Source organism: Contarinia nasturtii, unplaced genomic scaffold, assembly GCF_009176525.2.
Source record: "Contarinia nasturtii isolate CC-2019 unplaced genomic scaffold, AAFC_CNas_1.1 Cnas_scaffold_350, whole genome shotgun sequence".
Classification (NCBI taxonomy): domain Eukaryota; kingdom Metazoa; phylum Arthropoda; class Insecta; order Diptera; family Cecidomyiidae; genus Contarinia; species Contarinia nasturtii.
In genome coordinates, this window is record NW_022197705.1 from 5169910 (window position 1) to 5192272 (window position 22363).

Sequence of the window (22363 nt, forward strand, 5' to 3'; positions counted from 1 at the left end):
GTCTCTATAAAATACTTGCGAAAATATAACAACAAATAACAACTATTGTTTTGATGTCGTTTGACATGATTTAAAAGTTCTCTTTTTTTTGCAATTAAATTTCGTTGTTTTATTTTGTTGCTGATTTTATTTTGTACGGTTGTTTTTTTTTTTCAATGAAAAATATGAAAGTGATTTACTTGAATGTGAAAAAGTAGGCTAACGAGAGAAAAACAAGAACTTTATTTCGATTCAAAATAGTGTTCAAGTGTTTGACAGACAGAATTTTCAAAAAATAAAAACTTTAAAAATGGTGTCATTACCGCATCCGTTTGTGTATTCGCAAAAACATGGATCACATTTGCCATATTCGTCAACACCATCGGCTTGGTATCCAAATTATTCATCACATCATGCGACCCATCAAATGAACAATCACATTTTAAATGGACCAACACCGCTTGGCACCGGACTGGAGTCGGATACAGCCGCCCCATTTTATAATGCCCATCATCATATGTTGCATTCGTCAAGTCCGGATTGGATACATGATAATTACAACCAAATACCAAATTCGGCGCAATTTTTTGCTAACGGTATGACACCACCGTCCAGTTTACATTTGAGCCCAACGATAAACAATCTTCATAGTTCAAATAGTACAAATGCAAATAGTAGCAGCGATAACTTACAAAATGGTCTACAAAATATTCCACCATCACCGCCGATCACCGTGAATTCAGCATGCAGCGAAATGTCAAGCCCAGGCATTGGTTCGAATGGTAACAGTGGCGTTATAGCCAATGGTGATGCATCGCCCAGCATGACATCGGCCAATAATTTATCGCGACCAAAATCACCATATGAATGGATGAAAAAACCATCGTATCAAAGCCAACCGAGCTCTGGTATGTAAATTGTCTTTTTTTTTTTTCACTCAAGTATACTTTATTACATGTAATTCACATAACACAACAACGTTGTGTACCTACGAGGATTTGATTCATAATATTTTGCTAGGTTATTCACGGAAATCCGTAATAAAAAAATTGTCTTTTCTTGTTTCTCAAATAAAAAGTATCTTTCAAAATCATTTCAAATATTCCAAGTAACACAAATAACAAACCTAAAATTTTTTTCAATATAATTCAATCGAATAGAGTCAGCGTATAAAAATGAACTTTTTTCCACAACTAAATTCATCAATATTCCTTTCAGATCAAAAATTTATGTTTTACCTCAATTGTTGACAAACAAAATTGAATGACACATAGTCATCAAAGTGATTTTTATTTTGCTTTTATTTTATTTCCTCTGAAAGAGCTGTAGCTATTGCATAGATTTTGACATAAAAACTGACATTGTTTGACAGTACAAGCGTCGGAATTGTTGTTACTTTATAGCTTCGTATCGACTTATCGTTTCTTTAAAGACTATTCGTCACTTTTATCGTTTGTTCTGTTTTTATTGAAGCTCTTTGGCGGGCACTTGATAAGCTGTTACAATTTTCAATGTTTACATTTCAATATTTTATTATTAAAGTTCAATTTAATGGTCGCAATAAATCATGCTGTCACAGCAGTTAACCCACAGCTGATTTTGTACTCAATATTATTATATTCATCCTAATTCTTCCTTTTTCCAAACAATAAAAAAAAACATTAAATTATCAGGAATAGAGCACTGCACCTCATCCATAGACGATTATGCATCTGCAATGGAATCGAATGGTATGAGAAGAGTTTTTTTTTCTCTGATTGATTCATCAATTTTAATTGGTGAATAGCTTGCATGAGAATTCTATTTTTGTAGTGATTGTATCAGGTTTTTTTTTTCAGTAAAGATCTATCTGTATGATTGTATTCCTATTGTTTGAATTTAAAAAAAAATTTGATAGAAAATGTGGGCAGGTTTTTTTTCATATAGTCGCCATTAGAAAAATCGAAATCAGGTAGAGATTTACAAAATTAAATACAAAAAAAAACACACAACGAAGTAGAATGCATGTATAAAAAATGGCCGCCATCGCTGAAATAATTACATTTTTTATCCAATGCGCGAATCATTTCGTTTCAATTTAATTTATTTCCGTCTTTCGTGACTGAAAAATCTACTGCGGATTAAAATAATAAAACTGTGTTGTTGATTGCTTGTTTCGTATTCATATGGAATAGAAGAAAAGAAGAAAATATTTCATTTCAGTTGTTGTTGTCGTGTATTTTTTTTTTGGAAAAATCGCGTGATTCCGTATGCTTCGAGCCAAAAGACATATCGAGATGGATTCATGGCAAATGCAAATGAGACAAACACACATGGCACACAAGCCACAGATATTTATCGACACTTTATATTCCATGGTTTTATCAACATATAATGAAAGAAATGAAATGAAAAAAAAAATAAAACGAAAATTTAATTCAAAATGCAGCATTTCGTGTCTACACATATTTTTCTGGTTTGCATCATTAAAAAAAATATATATGTACGCCCGGGTAGGAGTTGCCGCTATTTATTTCACACATACACATATTTTTTTATGTATTTTTATTGAATGATCGCCGAAAGATATATGCACACACATACGATGGCAGGGTTTCTTCTTGATTCTTAATTTCCATATGAAATTGGAATGGTTCGTTCGTTCGCTCGCATTGGCACCGCACGCCATGTTATTACACAAAAAAAAAAAATAAATAAAAACAGTTTTGTGAAACACGCGCATATATGCACAAACACACAAGAATTGAACATAATTTTTTCGAAAATATTTTGCTCTTTCTTTCTCTCGTTCATTCTTTGGGCCGTATTTGAAACACGGCAGCAACATTGAGAAGCACCACAAATACGAAAAATTGTATATATATGACTTAAACATAATAATAAATAATTGGATGTATTTTTTATTGAGGTGCAATAAAAGAACGAGCAAAATGAAGAAAACAACCCGAGAAAAAATGCTCGAATTAAATATAGTTTTTTTTTCTGCTGCTGCGCTGCTTATTTCTTCGTATTCATTTCTGCCGATGTATTCCGCGAAAAATTCGACACACAATTCAGATATAGATTTTCGAGCTAGTTTTCTTTCGTAAAACACCTTTCCGTTTGAATACAATTTGCTCACAATGTGCGAACAAATTTAAAGTTTGAATTGAGTTCAGTTAAGCCAATTAATTTTATAATTCGATATGTGTAAAACGGCATTTTACACTAAGGCGTGTGCGCGCCCGCAATCGCTCCACACAGCACACATACATTCTCTGTGTGAATGCGTCATGGTATCCGTTATGATGGAGTGCTTTTTTCATCTGTATAAATTTAATTGGCACATTGTTTTTCAATACTGAATCATTTACAAAATGGCTTTTTGATCGATGTTCTCCTTTCACTTTTCCCTTTTATACACGTCTTTCGAAGCCTTCTTCACTTTGTTTTCTTCAACACAAAATGAATGCAATACATCTACCACCTTTCAAATTACTTTCATATTTTTCTTCAATTTCTGTCACTTGAAATGGCATTCAGATCGACGACAATATACAATGCCGTTAAATGGCGATTTTGTCTGAAATACATGGTTGTGTATCGTTATTCAATGTGGTATGTAATGTACGTTAAACGGTGTTAACAAAATAAACAACAATAATCGTCGAGCCCATTGAATGTGAATAGAGACGAAACAAGTACAGCACAAGAATAATAATGACAAGCACCACTTGTCTCTTTTCATTCGATAAATGTGTTTAACGCACACACCGAGTTTGGTGTATATGTGGTTGCACCGAAAAGTGTGGTATGAGATGAGATAATGCGTGCGGACAGAAAATCACAACCCTCCAGAGAGCCATTTGCGGCACAAGATTTATACATGTGCGCACATCTTTTTGTGCGGTCGAGGTTTTTTCTCGCTCCCTTTCCGTCATCAACCATTCGAAAAGTATGTGCAATTCGATGCTTGTTTCATTTTTCTTCTTCTTTGCTTTTCTGGGTCGATTTTCATGAATACCAAATACCATGATCTGCATACGCAGAAGAACTCTCTCTCTATCTCTGTTACTTATTTTGTTTTAAAAAAATAAAGTTGCCGTTCATCGCAAAAGTTACAGATTTTTTTCTCGGTAAAAACTAACAAAGACTTGACAAGTTTGTACTAAAACTTTGCCGGTTGAAATGAAAGTTGTTAAAATCGAAGAGGCAAAATAAATCTCGAATCAAATTAATCGTAACGTTTACAGAGAGTGTGTAGATTTAACGCACTATGTCTAACTAAGCGAAACGGTTTAGGCTTCAAGAAATCTCTTTGTACATTTTCGTAATTTGTATATTTCTATCTCCCATTTGGTGTGTGGCGTCAGGCAAACCATGGTGTTGCATGAAATATGAAAATTGCTTAATTTTAGATAATTTTACTCCAGAGACGAATTTTCCATTCGGTTTGCCAAATCTTGCAGGAGTAAAAGAGCAAAAATCCGAATAGGCATCGTCGATGTACGGCTTTTTTCTGCTTACGACGTACATTTTTTTTTCATGTCAAACACTCAATTATTATAATTGTTATTGTTATTAACAAGGGCAAGTTGCAATTAATTTATTCGCATTCAGTACTACATCAATTGAGTTCCCTCCTACATTCATTGAGCTGGTGTGCGAGTCGATTCAAAGCAGATGCGCTTACAATTTAACATGTGGAAAAAAAAACAACAACCACGATGTTACAATTTAAAGTAAGATATAAAAAAGCCCCGAATGATGAAGTAATGATTGCAATCGTTACTTCAATTGACTTGATCTATCCGTCCTAAATGAAAACACAAACAATGCATGGATCCTCTCCATTTAATTTGGATGCGGCTGAATATACTTTATTTTTCATAGACAGTATAGTGTTAATTAAATTGTTATATTTGGTTCTATTTGCTTTTTTTTACTACTGCACTACGCACTGCGTACCAAGTACCTTTTTTTATTTGAAAAATAAACATTAGTCAAACTCTCTCAACATTGTCTGCATTGTTATAAAGATGATAAATGGGAATGTTGTGTTCTGTGTGTGTTTTGAGTTGTCTTTTTCTGGGGAGCGATCAGCATTGATTCCTTTGGAAAAAAAATACTCGACACACTTTCAATGTGCATATATTTATTCATGGTGATGTGCATGTACCTGCGTGCAAATCATGCAAATGAACGAAAATATAGCCATAAAATTCTAAATATGCATAATCTTATTTTGTACCTCTCACACTCTGTGCTAACTCGGTTAAAAAAAATTACCTGAAATTAAGAGTCAATTGTTTGCCATTTTGTTGGCTGAACTTTTTTCTATCATTCTCGACGTTTTTGGTATCCTTCACAATGCGGCAAATCGTCAAAACACCCAAAAAAAATATTTTATGGCCGTGCCTGTGTGCATGCATAAAAGTGCCTTTTGTTTATGCCATAAACAAAAAAAACGATGACGATCGAACGAAGGCAAATAGAAAAGGAATCGAAAATAAAATTTCAAAATGGTTTTATGGCTGCTGCCAGCACTCTGCTTGTACCAAAGTCCTTTTGAACCTCGAACCGATGGAGACAACCAAAAAAAAAGTATAAATAAAACAATGGCATTGATCATAACAAATTCATATATTCGAACCGAAAATTGAGATATCTGCATTCGTTTTATGGCAAGGATAATACAATAACAAACAATTTTAGTGTGCAACAATTGCTTCTATTGCAAATTGTAAACTAACAAATATAATTGTTTTGAAACTTTGAATCCAATTGCTAGTTTGGGTATTTTCTTCCGCTCCTTTCTGTATCTCTCAACATCTTTTCAGTTTTCTTTCACCATGTTTTCTGCAAATAGATGAAACATTTCAAAATAAAAAAAAGAAAACAAACAATTCCAAACAAATTGTTGTGATCGCACAAAAATCCAATCGACATGAAATCATGCAGTGTTCATGCTGTGCATGCTGACCAATGAACATAATGAATTTGGAACGGAAGCTCAATGTGGCCACTTTAGTTTGATTTGGATTCATTGTTTGCGACACATTGTTTGTATGATTAAAATGGCAGATTTGCGGGGAAGAAGCTGGGCGCGAAAAATTTAGAACAAATAAAAAGATGTTAAAAATGACATGTATGCAAAAATTGAGCAAAACTGAATTTATTGGCGGTTCCATCAATAAAGCAATTAAGATTGTTACAACTAATATGTACGACAACATTGACGCACAACAAAAGCAGCTAAAAACAATACACATACACGCCGTTTATCTTGAATTTCGTGTGTTCTTATCAACGACGTCGTTGTAGTCGCACGGTTTTGAAAACATCAAATAAAGACAGAATGATTAATTTACGTCACCGTCTTCACTGTCTGTTTTTGTATACTTGAACTTTATTTGGCTAAGGATTTTCGAGTTAAACATTATCCGAAAAGAGAAATGAAATCTTCTACGTGATGTTCGAAATAATAAAAAGTCGCACATGGCTATATCATTTTGAACAGGGAAAAAAACTGCGACGGGAAGAGAAACGTACACAAACAATATGCGCACACACGCGAACAGTACGTGTGTGTGTGAGAGAGAAACGGAATAAAAATGGAAGAATGTGATTGATAATAATTGTTGCGATAAAGCGAACAATACGATAAGATTTTCAAAATGTGTGTAGAACACCTTTGCTAACCTTTCGAGTTAATCAAATTCAACGTGTAATATGAAAACTAAATATATACCCATAGACGGGCCGTGACACAAAGAGCCGTAATTACACTATATAGGAAAAAAAAAGTTTGTACGCCATTCTAATCAATTTTCGAACCGTTGCTTTTTATTATCTTTGAGTTTTTTTTTCGTTAAATATATCCTGATGCATATTATATTTTTAGAATTGGTATTTATGCCAAATCATGTGTTTTTCATTAAACAAAATGTCGATATAAATTGATGCAATTGCTTTTTGATTGTTAAAATAAAAACAAGTCTGATTTCTTGAATTTGTTCAGTATGACAAATGTCTAGAATTCATAAAGAAATACACAGGACTGACGTGAATGTCGTCAAATCGCAGACTTTTTACTGCACTCAGTCGATTTTATGGCAGCGTTTTTGGAGCGGCGCGTGTTTCTCATTTCGGCACAATGTCAGCAAATAGATCATAACGTCAATTTATCTTAGACGGTGAAATCGGTTGTTAGGGCACGATGTTATCTAGTTTGTTTGTATGATTTTTAATATCTGTTTTTTTGTTTTAAAACATCAATCTTAATAATCGACATTTTAATTACAAGATGTGTGAAATAAAAATGATTACCACTTTCAGTAACGCCATTTGCGCGTGTTTTTTTGGATATCGACCTATGTATTTGAATTCTTTCTTCTTCAAATTTCCTTCCAATGTTCAGACTTTTATCGCTTATGTTTGCTCAAATTCATTTGACAAAGACATTAAATGTGATCTCTAGCAGAAAAAATACACATTTTTTGCCATATATTTTGATCGCTGCTATATTTGTTCAATCTTCGTTTTATCCGTTGCTGTATGACTTTGATCATCATTTGTTTGATATTTGATATTTAAAAAAATTGTTGTGTTTCGTTGGCATTTTGTTAATGGAATCCATTTACAAGAATTTCGAGTGTCACTCACAGTTTAGCTTGCATTGTTGATTGCGTGTGTATGTGTGTATTTTTGAATGCGCGCAAGTTTACTCGTAATGTATAGGAGTGGCAAATTGAGCTGAAAAAGCGTCGTATGTTGTATGTTGGGAAATGTGCGTTGTCCATTCATGCAATTAACATCGCCATAAATTATCCGCGCCCACGGTCAAAGTGGATACACACCAAAAAAAAAAACGAACAAAACGACCGACAACTGGCTGGTTTTTTTTGAATGACCAATCAGCAAACCGGACAGAGGTAGTCAAGTGATCACATGCTGGGCATTGTTAATTACCGCATCTGCTTACCATCTCAAATGCATTTTATACATAAGCACTACGAAATTGAGGACAAAAGGGCGACCAATGATAACGATTTTCTCACAATTTTTATTATTCCAACCTTTTTTTTTGTGTATTCTTTTTTTTGGTGGGATAATTTTCATAAGACCGCGTCTTCTTTCAGATTATATACATTTTCCGTCTTTTCAATTCGAATCATCCATTTATTTTCATCTAAAATCTAAATAAAAAAGAATTTATGACACATTCAAAGGGGCAAACCGATTCGAACTTCTATTTACTCTAACCCAATTCAATCCACCACATGATGCTGCGATTAAAATAACTTTATTATTTTTTTTTCAACGCTTTAACAAATAGATACTGAAATCTGTGTTGTGAACACTTTTTTGGTTTATGTATCTATTTATGACATTTTTTTATCTACTCTTCCATTACATTCGAAACAACAACAATTTTTTTTCATGAATTTTATGACATTGACAAGTTTATCATACAGGTACTTTTAATATTTGTATGCATATTTGTACTCTACGACAATGTGTGATGAATGTTTTGTGTTAATTTTGTGACTCTTTAAATTCTTCAATGTGATGTCTTTTTTTGATTTTTCTCTCTTCTGTTTTTCCTCACAATTTTTGGATGCGAGATTATGTCTTTGTTTCGTTTTTTTTTTTGTAAATATATCCGAGTCTTTTCGTTTATGTCACGGCATTAGTTGACTTGCATGACAATATTCTTAAATAAGTTACTAAAGCATGAACTTGGCGATCTTTTTATTTTTGATTATTTTTTTGTGTTATCACTAATTAATTTTATTTAAATTTATGTTTTATTACAGGAAAGACCCGTACAAAGGACAAATATCGTGTGGTATACACAGATTATCAGCGTTTGGAACTTGAAAAAGAATATCATATGTCACATTACATAACGATTCGTCGAAAATCGGAGTTGGCCACATCGTTGCAATTGTCGGAGCGTCAAGTGAAAATTTGGTTCCAAAATCGTCGCGCAAAGGATCGCAAACAAACGAAAAAGCGTGATGGTCCAGTTGGTAGCGGCGGAATTTTAGCGAATAATTGTTCAAATGTTGGTCTTGCATTGCAACATCATAATATGGTAAATGGTCCGTCTGGTTTGGGTGCCGGTTCAATGTATGGTTCATTGGATATTAAGCCAAAACTTGAGCCTGGTTTGTTGTCAAACAGTCATCATTATGGTCATTTGCATCAAGCTCATGCAACACATCCGATGCATCATCTCAGCACAATGAGCATGAATTTGCTACATCACCAATCCCATATGCATCATTCAGCTGCCGCACAAGTTTTACCACCGACACCGATTTCATCGTCACCATCCACCAGCATTCAATCTCAAGCACATTTATCCTCTTAAATTGGCATCGCCTTTAACTCGGCCACCCACCCATCGATAATACAACAACAATCCAACGCCTGGAATTCATTGCTGAGATAATGTGAAAAATGGATGAACATACAAACAAATTGTTATTATTAAAAGAAATAAAGTTGGCAATTAGTAAGGGAAAATAAGAATGATGTCCGTTCCATAGTCCTTTAGATTAGACGATATCACATTTGCGATTTTAATTTTATTATCGCAACAAGAGAATAGATTAAGCATTGAATTCACATGTTTTTTTTTTCTTTTTTTTCTAATTTTAATATCTTTATCAATTAACGAAAACAGTGTTTTGTTTATTAAGTTTCTTTCTTTTTTTTTTATAATTTTTATAATTAGTTAAATATTATCTTTCAACATCAAAAGTGCATTATGAATTTATTAGATAGCCGGAATTGTGTCTAGAATCAATTCTGTTGTCACTTGTTTACCACATTTTGGTAAAAAAAAAAAAACGATTTCTTGTTTGAAGAGAATAAAAAAAATTAAATGCAATAATTACAAAATAAATCCAATACCTCTACATTTCATGCGTAGCGGTTTAAAAAAAAAAGGAATGATCGAGAAAAAAGTCAGATAAGGGCCTGGAATAATGACCACATCATTTTTTTTTTAATTATTAGCAAAATTATGGAAAAGACATATTTTTACTTTGTTTTCTCTCGACAAAGACACAACTGATGCAAAAAATTATAAGTGCAATTATGTAGAAAAAAAAGTAGTGTGTGCAAAATGTAAAGAAACACACAAACAACTCACATTATATACTATGGGATAATGATAAGTTCTGAGCATGTTCAAAAACCGAACGATAGCTGTTCACTATTGGATCAAAACTAAGCGCGATTTAATCATATATATATATACATGTCTACCCACTTAACAATGAGATAATATTAAAAATTTATAAATCACTAATTAGCATTATTCAAAAGAAAAAGTGTTAATTGTCAGCAAATCTTGTATATCTTTAATTGAATGCAACGAAGAAACAAATGAGTTACGAGTATTTGCAAATTAAAACGCACACACACATACACACACAGGCACATTTAGAACACTAAGCTTTGATTGTATGAATTTTCCTCCAATTGGGTCGGTTCGTGGGTGGCAAAATGTTTTTGTCCACTGTGAACTGGCACATACACCACGAAATAAATATAAAAATTAAAATTCATTTCTTTCATCATAATGCTCCAAGTAGAGTTAACATATTTGATGTCAATTTCTTTTGAATATATATCCAACAAATAGGTTTAAGATTTGTCGCACACACCTACATCTCTTTTTCTTTTTCACCGTGATTTGAAAATTAAAAAAAAATATGCATAAATCAAAAATGACGAAAAAAAAGTATGTAAATTATACAATGAATATTCAAAGAAAATCAATAAACGAATAAGAAGAAAAAGTGAAAAAAATTGAAGTTTTTTTATTTAAATTTATTTACATGCATTTTCAACAGGAATTTCATTCTTTTTTTCGCCGAAAAACAATCAGTTCGAAAAAAAATCATTAGTGATATTTTACCACCACAATTTTTCAGAAGGACCTTTTTTCGCATAAAAACAAGTAAAAACTTATATAACCGAAGGTCAATCATTAGCCAGTCATTTTATTTGCGAAAAACACATTAAATTCAATTTTAATGAAATTTAATTTGAATTTCGAAATATGAGCCAATTTCTCCAGTCATTAGTTGAAATTCGAAATTCGAAGCGAAAATATGCGATAGAGGGCACTTCCTGTTGTTGTCCATAATGGCTGCTATTAATGTATATTCAGAAGCGAAGTCATTACGACGATTGCTGTGGCCGGAGACACATGAAAAACACATTTAACAAATAAATAAGATAAAAAAAAGTGACTATTTCATTTAGTTTTCGCATATTATCGCGTCCAAAAATCAGTTCATTTTATTTGTTGACAAAAAAATCCAAATAAAATTGTGAAAATGAGTTCAACCGAAGCCGATAATATTGATAAACTTTATAAAAACTATGAAATTCTTAGCGACGCTAAAGACAAAATTTCTGAGGTTAGTATTTTTTTTTATATGTCAAAGTGTACGTGGATTTTGGTGATTTAACAAAACTCATTAAGAAGACAACATTTGACCGATTGTTTATGTTTGTTTAAATAAACAAAAAGTGTTTTTCTCTTTGTTTTCATTTTCCGTGCAGCATGAAAAGGAATATCGCGAGATTATCGACGCTGTAAAAGGGTCGGAAAAGGAAAAACGCTTGGCATCACAATTTATCGGCAAATTTTTCAAATTTTTCCCAAATTTGGCTGATTCAGCAATTGATGCATCGCTCGATTTATGCGAAGATGAAAACATTCAAATTCGTCGTCAGGCAATTCGTGAGTTACCGTTGCTATGCAAAGACACAAAAGAGCATATCCCGAAAATTGGTGACATTTTGGCTCAGTTGTTGGTTGTTGACGACCCATTAGAGCTACAACAAGTGCATATGTCATTGCAGCAAATTCTCAAATTTGATGCTAAAGCTGCTCTAGCAGGCATTGTAAGTATCTAACTTAAACGAATTTGTTTTTGAAAATTGCATTTCTCCTCAATTTTTTCGCTAAAAAATTCGTTTGATTTGTTCTTTTTGATTTTAGTTCAGTCAAATTTTATCGGGCGATGAAATCACGCGTGATCGTTGCTTCAAATTTCTTGGACTCAAACTAAAGCAATTAGGCAAAGAGATAATCACCGATGAGGTCGAAGCATTTATTATTGAAGACTTAAAAAAGGTTTTGCAGGTAAGAGTTTATTGTTGGTTCGATATTTTCTTGGAATTTCATCTAATATGGTATTTGTTACATTAGGATGTGACTGCAGATGAATTCCAAATTTGTATGAACATTTTGGCATCAACAAAACTTGGCACAACGCCAAAAGGACAGAGTGAATTGGTTGCTTTGGCAGTTGAACAGGCCGAACTTAACAGCGAAGAAGAACCGGTCATCATCGAAGATGAACATGTTGAACGATACATTTTGTGTGCCACTCACGCACTACCATACTTTTCGGTAAGAATCACAAAGATTTTCTCAGATTCGTTGTTTTTTTGGTGTTGTTGTTGTTACTAAATTGAATATTTTCCTATGCAGTCACAAATTGAATCGACGCCATTCATCAAATATGCATGCGAGAAACTCTTCCCATTGCATACATGGAAACTAATTGGCGCAAACGATAGCGACCGTGACCAGCAGCACTTGCGTGTTCTCAAAGTATTCGCCGAAATGACAGCATTCTGTGGAACGCTTGAGGCACCAAATCTCAAGATTGAATCCATTTTCAATGTTCTTCAGGTAAAAATTAACATTTCAATTCGAACATTCTTTTTCTCAAGTAAAATCTTGACATTTTTCACTTGCTACTATTTTCAAATAAATGCTAAATCTCTAAACTGTATTTTGCAGGAGTATATGCCACTTCCACCAATCACCGAGGGAGACGGAGCCATCGAGGAAAATCCATCATTCAAATTTTCACATGCCGAATGTTTGCTGTATGCTCTTCACAAATTGGGCAAACAAGACGTGGAATACTTTCAATTCAAAGACGATGCAAACAAATTGAAGGAGTTCCGTTCGCGTTTACAGTATTTGGCACGTGGTACACAAGGGTAAGTTGATTGTTTTATAGTCGGATAATAAATCCGCATTGCAAACAATGAAACCAAATATAAAAAAATCCATCTTTTTAGGTACATCAAAAAATTGCAAGAAGCTGTTAAAGGCAAGGCACCGAAAAAGGGCGACGATGAAGCCGCCACAAATGAGTATCAAATCAAGATAATTGCATTGAAAACTACGTCAAACATCAGCGCTTTGATTCGTGACCTATTCCACAATCCACCGATTTTCCGTTCAGTCGTACAATTGTCATGGATCACAAAGAAGAATAATGTAAGTTTCACCGTCTGTTTTAAATCACATCCAATAAATAATTTGTGTTCCTTCTCTCTCTTTCTCTTTTACCACATAGGATTCAAACAAACGTCATGCACCAATCACTTTCCAATCGGATGCATCAAACGATGCAAAGCGAAAGAAGATCGGTGCAAAGAGCACCACTTTGCCTACATCGTCGTCCGAACAGCGTTTGTATAAAACGCCCTCTGGTAAATTTTCGGGTAAGGTATCAAATTATTCAAACAACAGGCATAACAGTCGAAATGGTAATGGTAATGGTTTCCGTCAGCGTAACGGTCAAGGTAAAAATCGAAATTTCCGTCGCTATTAATACCCTTACGTACACATACAAACACAAAAAAAAACTATCTATGTGTAATCTATCTAAGTTTCATCTTCGATTCACTTTTATGCGGTCCATTCTATTATGGCCATTATCACATATTGTTTCATGAAATTCTCTAAGTTTCGATCGTTAACAGCCCATTCGGGTCATTGGCCCTCTTAAAATTCACTCGAAATTTATTGGCATCAATCGCAATAAATATAACCTTCACGTCGTGTTCCTTCCATTGTTTGAAGAAATAATAATAATTTTAATAGAGCATACTCTCTTTATCTATTGATCCAATCGTAGATGAAATTTCTGACAAAATATTCACCGTTCAGAAGCAATGAATAGCATTTCGATTACCGTTTTTTTTTATTTATTCACAAAGATCATGGAGATCGCAACAATTTTTTTTCGTACGAATTCATTTTGTAAAACCAGACCATTCTCATTGAAGAATCAGAATTATTTTCAAATTTCACGTTGTTTTTGTGTGCTTTATAAATCACAATAAAATACGAATTTGCAACAACAATGATAAATAACGAACGAAATTAATATACAGCAGAGAGAACAAAAACAATACTAAATCCCCTCGATGGATGCAGAAACAAATGGTTTGATTTAAATTGTTAAGAAAATCCAATTTTTTTAAAAGGATTTTTCGAGTTTTTATTAACTTTTTTGAACATTCGATAAAAAGCTCAGTTTGATAGCATTCAAGTCCATTTCAAAATCACCTAACTTGGATTTGTCGTTTACATAAAACACAATCTTTTTTTGGTAATACGCTCAAATTCGTTCTTTTTTAACATTAAGTTAAAATAAATAGAAACAACAACATCGTTTTTATTTTCTTCAATTAATTATAGTATTTACATATTCAAAAACGGATTTTGATCAATAAAATATATATTGAAAACAGAAATTGTGCATTTTTATTTAATTTTCTCTATTTCAGCGTGGCTTTTGTAAAAATTAGATTTGAATATGAAAAAAAAGTACATAGAAACGAGTGCTATCATTTAAATCATTATTATCATGTGAAGAATGAAATGAGCGCACGAACTGTAGCCAACTTCATGGTACTTCACGGTAATGCTGTCAAATAGAAGAACGAGGAACATATATAAATATCACGTTTTCAGTCATAGACCGGGTGTGCAGCCTTGTATCGCACTTTAAATCATTAAATATTTTGTTTGTCCATCGATTGGAATCAAATTTTTAGTGAAAATTTTGCATAAATATTCGTATTTAGGTAGGTTCAATCAAGATAAATTCAAATTAATTTAATTTTATAGCATTTTCTCATGAAGCAATATTCGTAATAAGAATTGATAATGAAACATAACCTTCACGCAATACAAACTAATTATTGTGAAATTCAAAGATATTTTCTATTCGATATTTTCCGCATTACAGTCGACAATAAAAGTGAAAAATGTCACAAATATTCAACAGACTTAGCCAACTTGGTTTGGGAATGGCTTTAGTTGGTGGTGTTGTCAACTCTGCATTATATAATGGTAAATATTTAAAATTCCAATAATTGTGAATCGCTATCTATTTGAACTGCTATCAATAAATTCATTCTGTCTTTTATAGTGGATGGTGGTCATCGTGCAGTTATTTTCGATCGTTTTGCTGGTATTAAGCAAGCTGTTGTCGGTGAGGGAACACATTTCTTTATTCCATGGGTTCAACGACCAATTGTGTTTGACATTCGGTCGCAACCGCGAAATGTGCCTTGCGTAACTGGTAGCAAAGATTTACAAAACGTTAACATCACATTGCGTATTTTGTTCCGCCCAAAACCCGATCAATTGCCAAAAATTTACACCATTTTGGGCATTGACTATGATGATCGTGTGTTGCCTTCAATCACAACCGAAGTCTTGAAAGCCGTTGTCGCTCAATTTGATGCCAGTGAAATGATTACACAGCGTGAGGTAATTGTCTTGTTCATCTTTTGAATGATACGAGTTCACATAATTCGATTTAATTTCACAGATGGTCTCACAAAAAGTGTCTGAAGAATTGACAGAGCGTGCAGCCCAATTCGGACTCATCCTCGATGACATTTCCATTACACATTTGACCTTTGGCAAAGAATTTACTCAAGCCGTTGAAATGAAACAAGTTGCCCAGCAAGATGCTGAAAAGGCACGTTTCCTCGTCGAAAAAGCGGAACAAATGAAAAAATCAGCCATTATCTCGGCTGAGGGAGATGCAACCGCCGCTGAACTGTTGGCCAAATCGTTCGCCGACTCTGGTGATGGTTTAGTTGAATTGCGTCGTATTGAGGCCGCCGAAGATATTGCATACCAAATGTCAAGATCACGACAAGTCGTTTACTTGCCTGGAAATCAAAGCACTTTACTCAATTTGCCATCCAACTAAACAGTAAAACAAACAAACTATATCGAATACAAATTTAACCAGTTTATAGATTGAATGGCAATTAGAAGCATTTAAATCAGAGAAAAATCAATTGTAACGAATATTTTGTTGCAAAAACTATTTTAAACAACGGAATAGCCTAGACTTTCATTACAAATAAATACGAAATGGATTATTAGTTTAAAACTAAAAAAAAAACCATTGTTGTTTTACTTAAGATGATCATAGAAATACTGAAAAAAATGAAACTAGACGGTGGAAAATATTTTATTTTCGTAAAATTCTTGAAAGAAAATATTATTATCTTTTTATCAAATACATTATTAAAGGGGATTTTTCAAATCAAATTTCATCTACAATGTTCTTCTCATATGAGTTTGTTTTCTATGTTAAACTTTTTTTTAAGTAAATTGGCACAATAACTTTGCATTGACTATTTTTGCACTAAACTGATTTGAAATCACTCCATGAATGACTACAACATTATATCCGAAAAACAAACCTCGCACCATCTCGCACATAGGACTTTATTAACGTTAGGAATAATATGACAAAATATGAGCCACTATTGTAGGTATGTTTTGCGTAAATGTTGCTCTTGCATATTGAATTGCAACATAATTCTAAACTGAGCTTTGCTGTTCACAGGAATATTATCTAAGTTGAGATGCATTTTTCATTATAACAACTTGCTTATTTTGAGGGTGTGTAATAAAATATTGTACTTCATTCAATACTCACCTAGCGAGTGGGTAAGTAACTTAATATAAAATCGGGTACGATTCGGTTATGCATCGATAAGGAATGAGCAAATAGAGTTTCTGAAGCAAGACCCGAGAACGAAAATTCAATAAATAATAATAGCACCATAATTCCTGAGCACTCGATTTGGTAATTGGATATTGGTTAATATTAAGTCATTTAATTTAAAAAATAAGTTTGAATTTTCTTCATCAAGTTTTTGGGGAAAACAGTGTTTTACACACAAAAAAAAACATTTGAACTTCTCGATCACCACTCAATACGAATTTCTCGGGTCTCAAAAAAAAGCCTCCAAAAACACTGTGAACTAAAAAAAAATATTTTGCGATTTGCTTAAAGAGAAAGGATAAGCGGCTTGATAAATCGCTGTGTTATGGGTGGAATTCATTTGTTACAGAAATGGAAATTTTGATTTTAGTGTCTTGTAGCTTAGCTAGTGTTAACCGGTGGTTTTTAACGTAAAATTTGTATTTTTGCGTTCAATGCAATTATTGACTAAATTGAGTGTATTTTGTGTTTTTATTTACTTATTTTTTTTTCGTGTGTGTATGTGTGTATCATTCGAAATAATTTTTTTTGTTTCCATTATCAACAAAGATGAAAATCAACGTCCCCTACAGATATTGAACATACTGGAGAACGAAAGAAAAAAAAACAAATGATAATCGATTGTTAATTGCGATGTATGCGTGTAATTGCGTCTCTTTACGCTTCATCAAGGGGATACGTTTCAGCTTCTTCGAGCATTGAGCGAAAAGTTTTGGTCGGGTTTCTCGATTTTTTTTCTGCATTAATGTTATTTGCTACATGATTCGCATTATTGTTAAATTGATCATTTTCAATTGTTCCCTTGTTATTATTGTGTATAAGGCTAATGTGATTGCTAATTGTTGGCACAGAACCTGAAATAAATTGACTTCATTTAATATCGATTCAATGGAAATGGAACAATGTTTTCGATATGAACGGATACCATAGATACCTGGCATATTATCTAAGTCTTCCACGATTGAATCGATATTATCATTATTTTGTTGCTGTTGAACCATCAATTGATTGGTTTGGCTTTGTGGTTTGTATGCAGCTTCGTGACTTAAACGTGATGTATGCTGGCGTATAACTCGCTCAAATTCCCGCTGAACCGATGTATTGTCCGTATCACCATCGACAATTGATAGCCGACCATCAGCATCCAATACTTTTAACATTGGCAATGTGAGCTCGCGAAATTGTTCCAAACGTCGACGAAACGATGAAACAGTATCATCTAAACGACCTCGACCCAATTGCAATTTCGAACAATCTAACAATATTATTGGCGGCTTTTGATGATACTGAAATAAAAATAAAACACATAATAATGAAAACGATTGGCATTTTCACAAAATTTAATAAGAGTGTCAAACCTTTTCTTGAAAATCAGTAACTTGTTTCATGTCACGCGGATATCCATCGATGATAATGCCTTTTTTATCAGATAAATTTACCAGATGTGTTTCGAGAATTTTTTGTATTGATTGCTTATTGATCATTTCACCAGCGGTGATTGCATTTTTTATTTTATGATTTTCTGTATTTGCTTTTGGATCTGATTCGGCAATAGCACGAACAATACGACCAATACTACAAACATAAGATATAATAATGTCAACTTATTGTCCAATAATCTATTTTATTTTGGATATAACAATTGTTTATTCACCTAAAATGACTCCAGCCCGGATTAAGCGCAACTGCTTTCAAACAAAGGGTACTCTTATTACTGCCAGGACCACCTATGACCTACAAATTTAAACATATGTTTTCGTTCATTTTTTTTTTTTTTTTTTTTTGAAAAAGAAAATTCAATCAAGGCTAGTAGTTAAAAGGTAGGTAAATAGTTACCCATATGATTGGAGGTAAATTTGCTACGTCAATATTATTATTATTATTTAAGGTGGTTGTTGGTTCGTCTAAGATATGTGTCACTTCAATACGTGGTGTTTGCTCGATTGGTGTTTGTACGTGTGGTGTTGGTGGTTTTACATTTCCCGGTTCAATGGTTTCCGATGCCTCAGCTTCGGCTTCAACATTACCTTCTGGAGCGGTTTCAACGCTTACAATTGTACCCGGTATGTCATTTATACCTAAAGATTTTGAATTTGTAAATTTTGAACTGTTTTTTTCTTAATTTGCAGTAAAAAACATTTGAAAATTTTGCGGTAAAAACCAAAAAAATGTGTTTGAAAGAAAATGGGGAACATTTTTTACCTTTACCCATTCCAACAACCCCATTCATTAGAGCATTTGGGTTGTCTTGCGAACCAAGTATTTCAAAAACTGCACTCCTAAAATCTCTGTACACTTCGTCCGGTGGTCGTTCGCCAACCACAACACTCAATAGGCCACTTTGATCAAAATATTCGCACACTGGCATCACATTTTTATAGAAATTGTCCAATTCCATTTTCGCCAATGATAACACCACCTACAGTTATCAATGATTTAATAATCGTATCATTTAAAAGAAGGGAAAAAAATCATTTCTCACCTGTCCAAGTTTGGCACCATATTCAATTTGTTTTTGTAAGAGTTCATTTTTCCATTTAACTAAAATAACACCACTGATAACTTGAATCTATGCGAATGCGACAAGAAAAGAGAGAAAAATCATATTGATCGAACGTAATAATAATGATAATAATTGATGTGTGTAAAGGAATTCAACATTGATTTTGTTATATTGGTTGTGGGTGTGTAATGATATGTACCTTATCGGAGTATTCCACCACGTCACGCATCGAACGAGGAAAACCGCTTATAAGATATGCCTTTGCGGCTGGTGCCATTTTGATTTCCAGCATCAAAACTTCGGTCATAATTTTTGATGATAGATTCGAAAAGTCTTGCATATCTACCGATGAAAGTTCCAACACATCAATATACATAACCACATCGAATTGAGAAGAAATAGTAAATTGAATGACAATTTTGTTCGGGTTCAAATTGAATTCAAAACCAAAAAAAAAAACACACTATACCATTGCTAATAACGTGCTGATGAAGCAGGTCCATCATATTGATATGTGTAACACCACGTTTTTCATGCATCAATGTATCACAATGTGTTACTTTTCCACTGCCCGGACCACCTAAAGTTGTCATACAGCAAAAAAGAGACGATGAAAAGTGATAAAAACTAAGTGAAAATTCTGTGACATAAAGTAACAACAAAAATGAGATATGGCCCGAAGTGAGAGAAACAAAAAAGAATCCAACTTTTACCCAGTACAAATATCACCGGAACAGAAGGGGGATCAAACTTCACTTTTCCCGCATTCGGCACCGCCATTCCGCCCGATGTTTTCGATGTACCCGATCGACTTTCACTACCACGTCCTTTCCACTCAGCTTGTTCAGAATCAGGTGCAGTTGAATTTGCTTCTGGGAAATGAATGAGATAGAGTTTACGATGACTTGTAAAGAATGCGACACACAAACAATACAAGATTAGCTTTGTAAGTACTATATGAAACAAGAAAATGTTGTGATAATCAGAAAACTTGCACCAATTATAAACGGTTCGTTAGCTCACAACACACAGTTACTATAGTTGAATTTCAATCTATCTCTCTGAACGTTAACGCCGACGACGAAGTTGTTTATCAAAATGACTTTATGAATACAATGCGCTTGGTCTTTTATAGTTTCAGTTTTCCATCAGTATTCATTTCGTGTGACATCAATAATGATATCTCTTGTTTTTTCTTTCTTGATTGTATCTGCGTTTGGCCGCCCAATTTCAACACCATTCTACTACCATTAATGACTATATCTTCTGTCTTTTTCTGGTCCACGTTTTTGCCCGTCGGAAGTTCTACATTTATATTTATTGTTTAAATAGTGGAACATCATTTTATGAATTAATAAATGCTTATGCTCGGCATGCAAAACATCACCAGCACCAGCAGCAGTAGTATAGTGAACGTGGAACGAAATGTTCATTCATATTTTATACAAACAGATAAACACACCAAACAATTTTCTCAGAAATTTGAATTTTCAACACACGGACACGGACACACATCGTTTGAACTAGTAGCTACTTATAACGGGATAAATAAGTTAATATTCCAGATAGTAAACAAGATTGGCATTGAATGCCATATATTCATATCGATTACGAGAGGTTTTATGTGAGCACGACCGACCGTCCGCTATTCAATTCAATGGATCGCATTTACAAAGTCAACAAGTTTTTTTCTCTCTCCTTGCTACATAATAATGGTGTGTATTTTGAAATAATATTCATACATTTATTGTAGTACGAATTTTAATAAAAAAAAACCCTTTGGGGGGTATATTTGGGGTAAAAAATAAAAAAATTCTATCGGAGCAGAATTTTGCATTTTCCAGAGGGGATGGGGGTGCTCCAAAATTTTTAAAAGTTCATCCGATCAAAATATAATGTACTACAAAGTTGTTCAGAATGACGAGAGAATTTTTTTAGGACCCCTGCCCTCCAATTCCTTAAGGGAGGTCGGGGGGTCAAAACCCCCAAGCTATGATTTTTTTACCTGAAACCCCGAAATCGGAATCAGCATGCAAAAATACTTAAGAATTGATATTTTTCTCATTCACCTTTTTGGCCAAGTTTCAGTGCCCCAATACGGGGTCAAATCTTACAAAGTCGATTTTACACTTATTTTGGTTCAGAATTTTTGAAAAAAGGCGAATGAGGATGAGGGTTTTTCAAAATTCCCAGCCCCCTGGAAAACCCGATTATATGCGCCACCCTGTATATAAAGTTTGGAAAATAGTAACCATTTAATGACATTGTATGCTCAATACATACACACAAATAGTGAGCGTACAGAGACCTTCTAATATTTGTGAATATTCATAAGTTGAATATTTAAATCACTTTTGAGAATCTAATATATCAAAGACAACTTAATGCGATTAAAATCGAATTTATTTATATGAATAGAGAATAAATTATGTGTGCGAATGACATTTTTTTCAAAAATTGTTTGTTTCACGAAAAATTTCCATTTAAATTGGCAATTTGTCGATTTCATTGCAAAGCGTTTTGTAATTAGACATTTTTTGCCATATGCCATGTTTTTCTTTGACTGTAATGATTGCTTTGCAAATTTTTCCACGCCGTACACATTTAATAAACTGCATGAGTAACGAACTCAAATGTAGTTATGATACGTGCGGTGACGACGTTGTCAAAAGACAATGAAAATGAATGAGAGATACAAAAAATAATCGATAAAAAACGAATTTCGAATGTACGATAAATTTGCCGCGACTGAGCATTTATCAATTCCGCTTTGAGACGAAAAGAATACAGAGACCAAAAAAAAAAAACAAAAAACAGCAAATGGCATGGAGAGAGAACACGGCACGTGTTTCTATGAGCTTTCGATTTGGATCCATTGACGTTGGTCGGATACAAAAAACGCACACATATTAGAACAATGAATGAGTAAGTTTTGAGCTTGGACAATGGACAGGTGTGCGGAACAAGTAAAAACCAGCTTAGTCCACGTAGTGTGCAAGTAAATTGTTGCTTGTTTGGGAAA

At 33.5% G+C, this 22363-nt stretch overlaps 4 protein-coding genes across 8 annotated transcripts in view; 3 read left to right on the forward strand and 1 right to left on the reverse strand.

Moving 5' to 3' along the window:
* The first annotated feature begins 175 nt into the window (after positions 1-175).
* On the forward strand, positions 176-10687 carry LOC116338332 (homeotic protein caudal). 2 transcript variants are annotated; one of them, XM_031763503.1, is made up of 3 exons: positions 176-887; positions 1653-1709; positions 8778-10687. In XM_031763503.1, the coding sequence occupies exons 1-3, from the start codon at positions 290-292 to the stop codon at positions 9335-9337; spliced, it is 1215 nt and encodes a 404-aa protein (XP_031619363.1). In that variant the 5' UTR covers positions 176-289; the 3' UTR covers positions 9338-10687. The 2 variants fall into 2 exon arrangements, with proteins under 2 accessions (XP_031619363.1, XP_031619364.1); XM_031763504.1 differs by lacking the exon at positions 1653-1709 and having other exon boundaries at positions 178-887.
* A 475-nt stretch (positions 10688-11162) lies between these two features.
* On the forward strand, positions 11163-14167 carry LOC116338331 (apoptosis inhibitor 5 homolog). The gene is made up of 8 exons (XM_031763502.1): positions 11163-11402; positions 11548-11892; positions 11990-12133; positions 12200-12403; positions 12485-12688; positions 12800-13005; positions 13087-13288; positions 13368-14167. Exons 1-8 carry the CDS (start codon positions 11319-11321, stop codon positions 13623-13625), a joined length of 1647 nt encoding a protein of 548 aa, XP_031619362.1. The 5' UTR covers positions 11163-11318; the 3' UTR covers positions 13626-14167.
* A 583-nt stretch (positions 14168-14750) lies between these two features.
* Positions 14751-16224, forward strand: LOC116338333 (protein l(2)37Cc). The gene is made up of 4 exons (XM_031763505.1): positions 14751-14886; positions 15051-15154; positions 15234-15577; positions 15639-16224. Exons 2-4 carry the CDS (start codon positions 15070-15072, stop codon positions 16026-16028), a joined length of 819 nt encoding a protein of 272 aa, XP_031619365.1. The 5' UTR covers positions 14751-14886; positions 15051-15069; the 3' UTR covers positions 16029-16224.
* Positions 16225-16915: 691 nt separating this feature from the next.
* The window catches only part of LOC116338330 (adenylate kinase isoenzyme 5), a 9420-nt gene continuing 3972 nt past the window's right edge, over positions 16916-22363 (reverse strand). The window contains exons 1-11 of one of the 4 annotated variants that reach the window (XM_031763501.1): positions 20372-20424; positions 20055-20213; positions 19811-19921; positions 19541-19683; positions 19321-19407; positions 19041-19257; positions 18675-18916; positions 18493-18572; positions 18197-18413; positions 17773-18124; positions 16916-17692 (exon numbers count right to left, since the gene is read on the reverse strand). In XM_031763501.1, the coding sequence (XP_031619361.1) occupies positions 17496-17692; positions 17773-18124; positions 18197-18413; positions 18493-18572; positions 18675-18916; positions 19041-19257; positions 19321-19407; positions 19541-19683; positions 19811-19921; positions 20055-20121 (1713 nt within the window). In that variant the 5' untranslated portion in view covers positions 20122-20213; positions 20372-20424 and the 3' untranslated portion in view covers positions 16916-17495. Of the gene's footprint in view, positions 17693-17772; positions 18125-18196; positions 18414-18492; positions 18573-18674; positions 18917-19040; positions 19258-19320; positions 19408-19540; positions 19684-19810; positions 19922-20054; positions 20214-20295; positions 20425-22363 lie in introns of those variants that run through there. The other 3 variants (XM_031763499.1, XM_031763500.1, XM_031763497.1) reach the window with 3 other exon arrangements.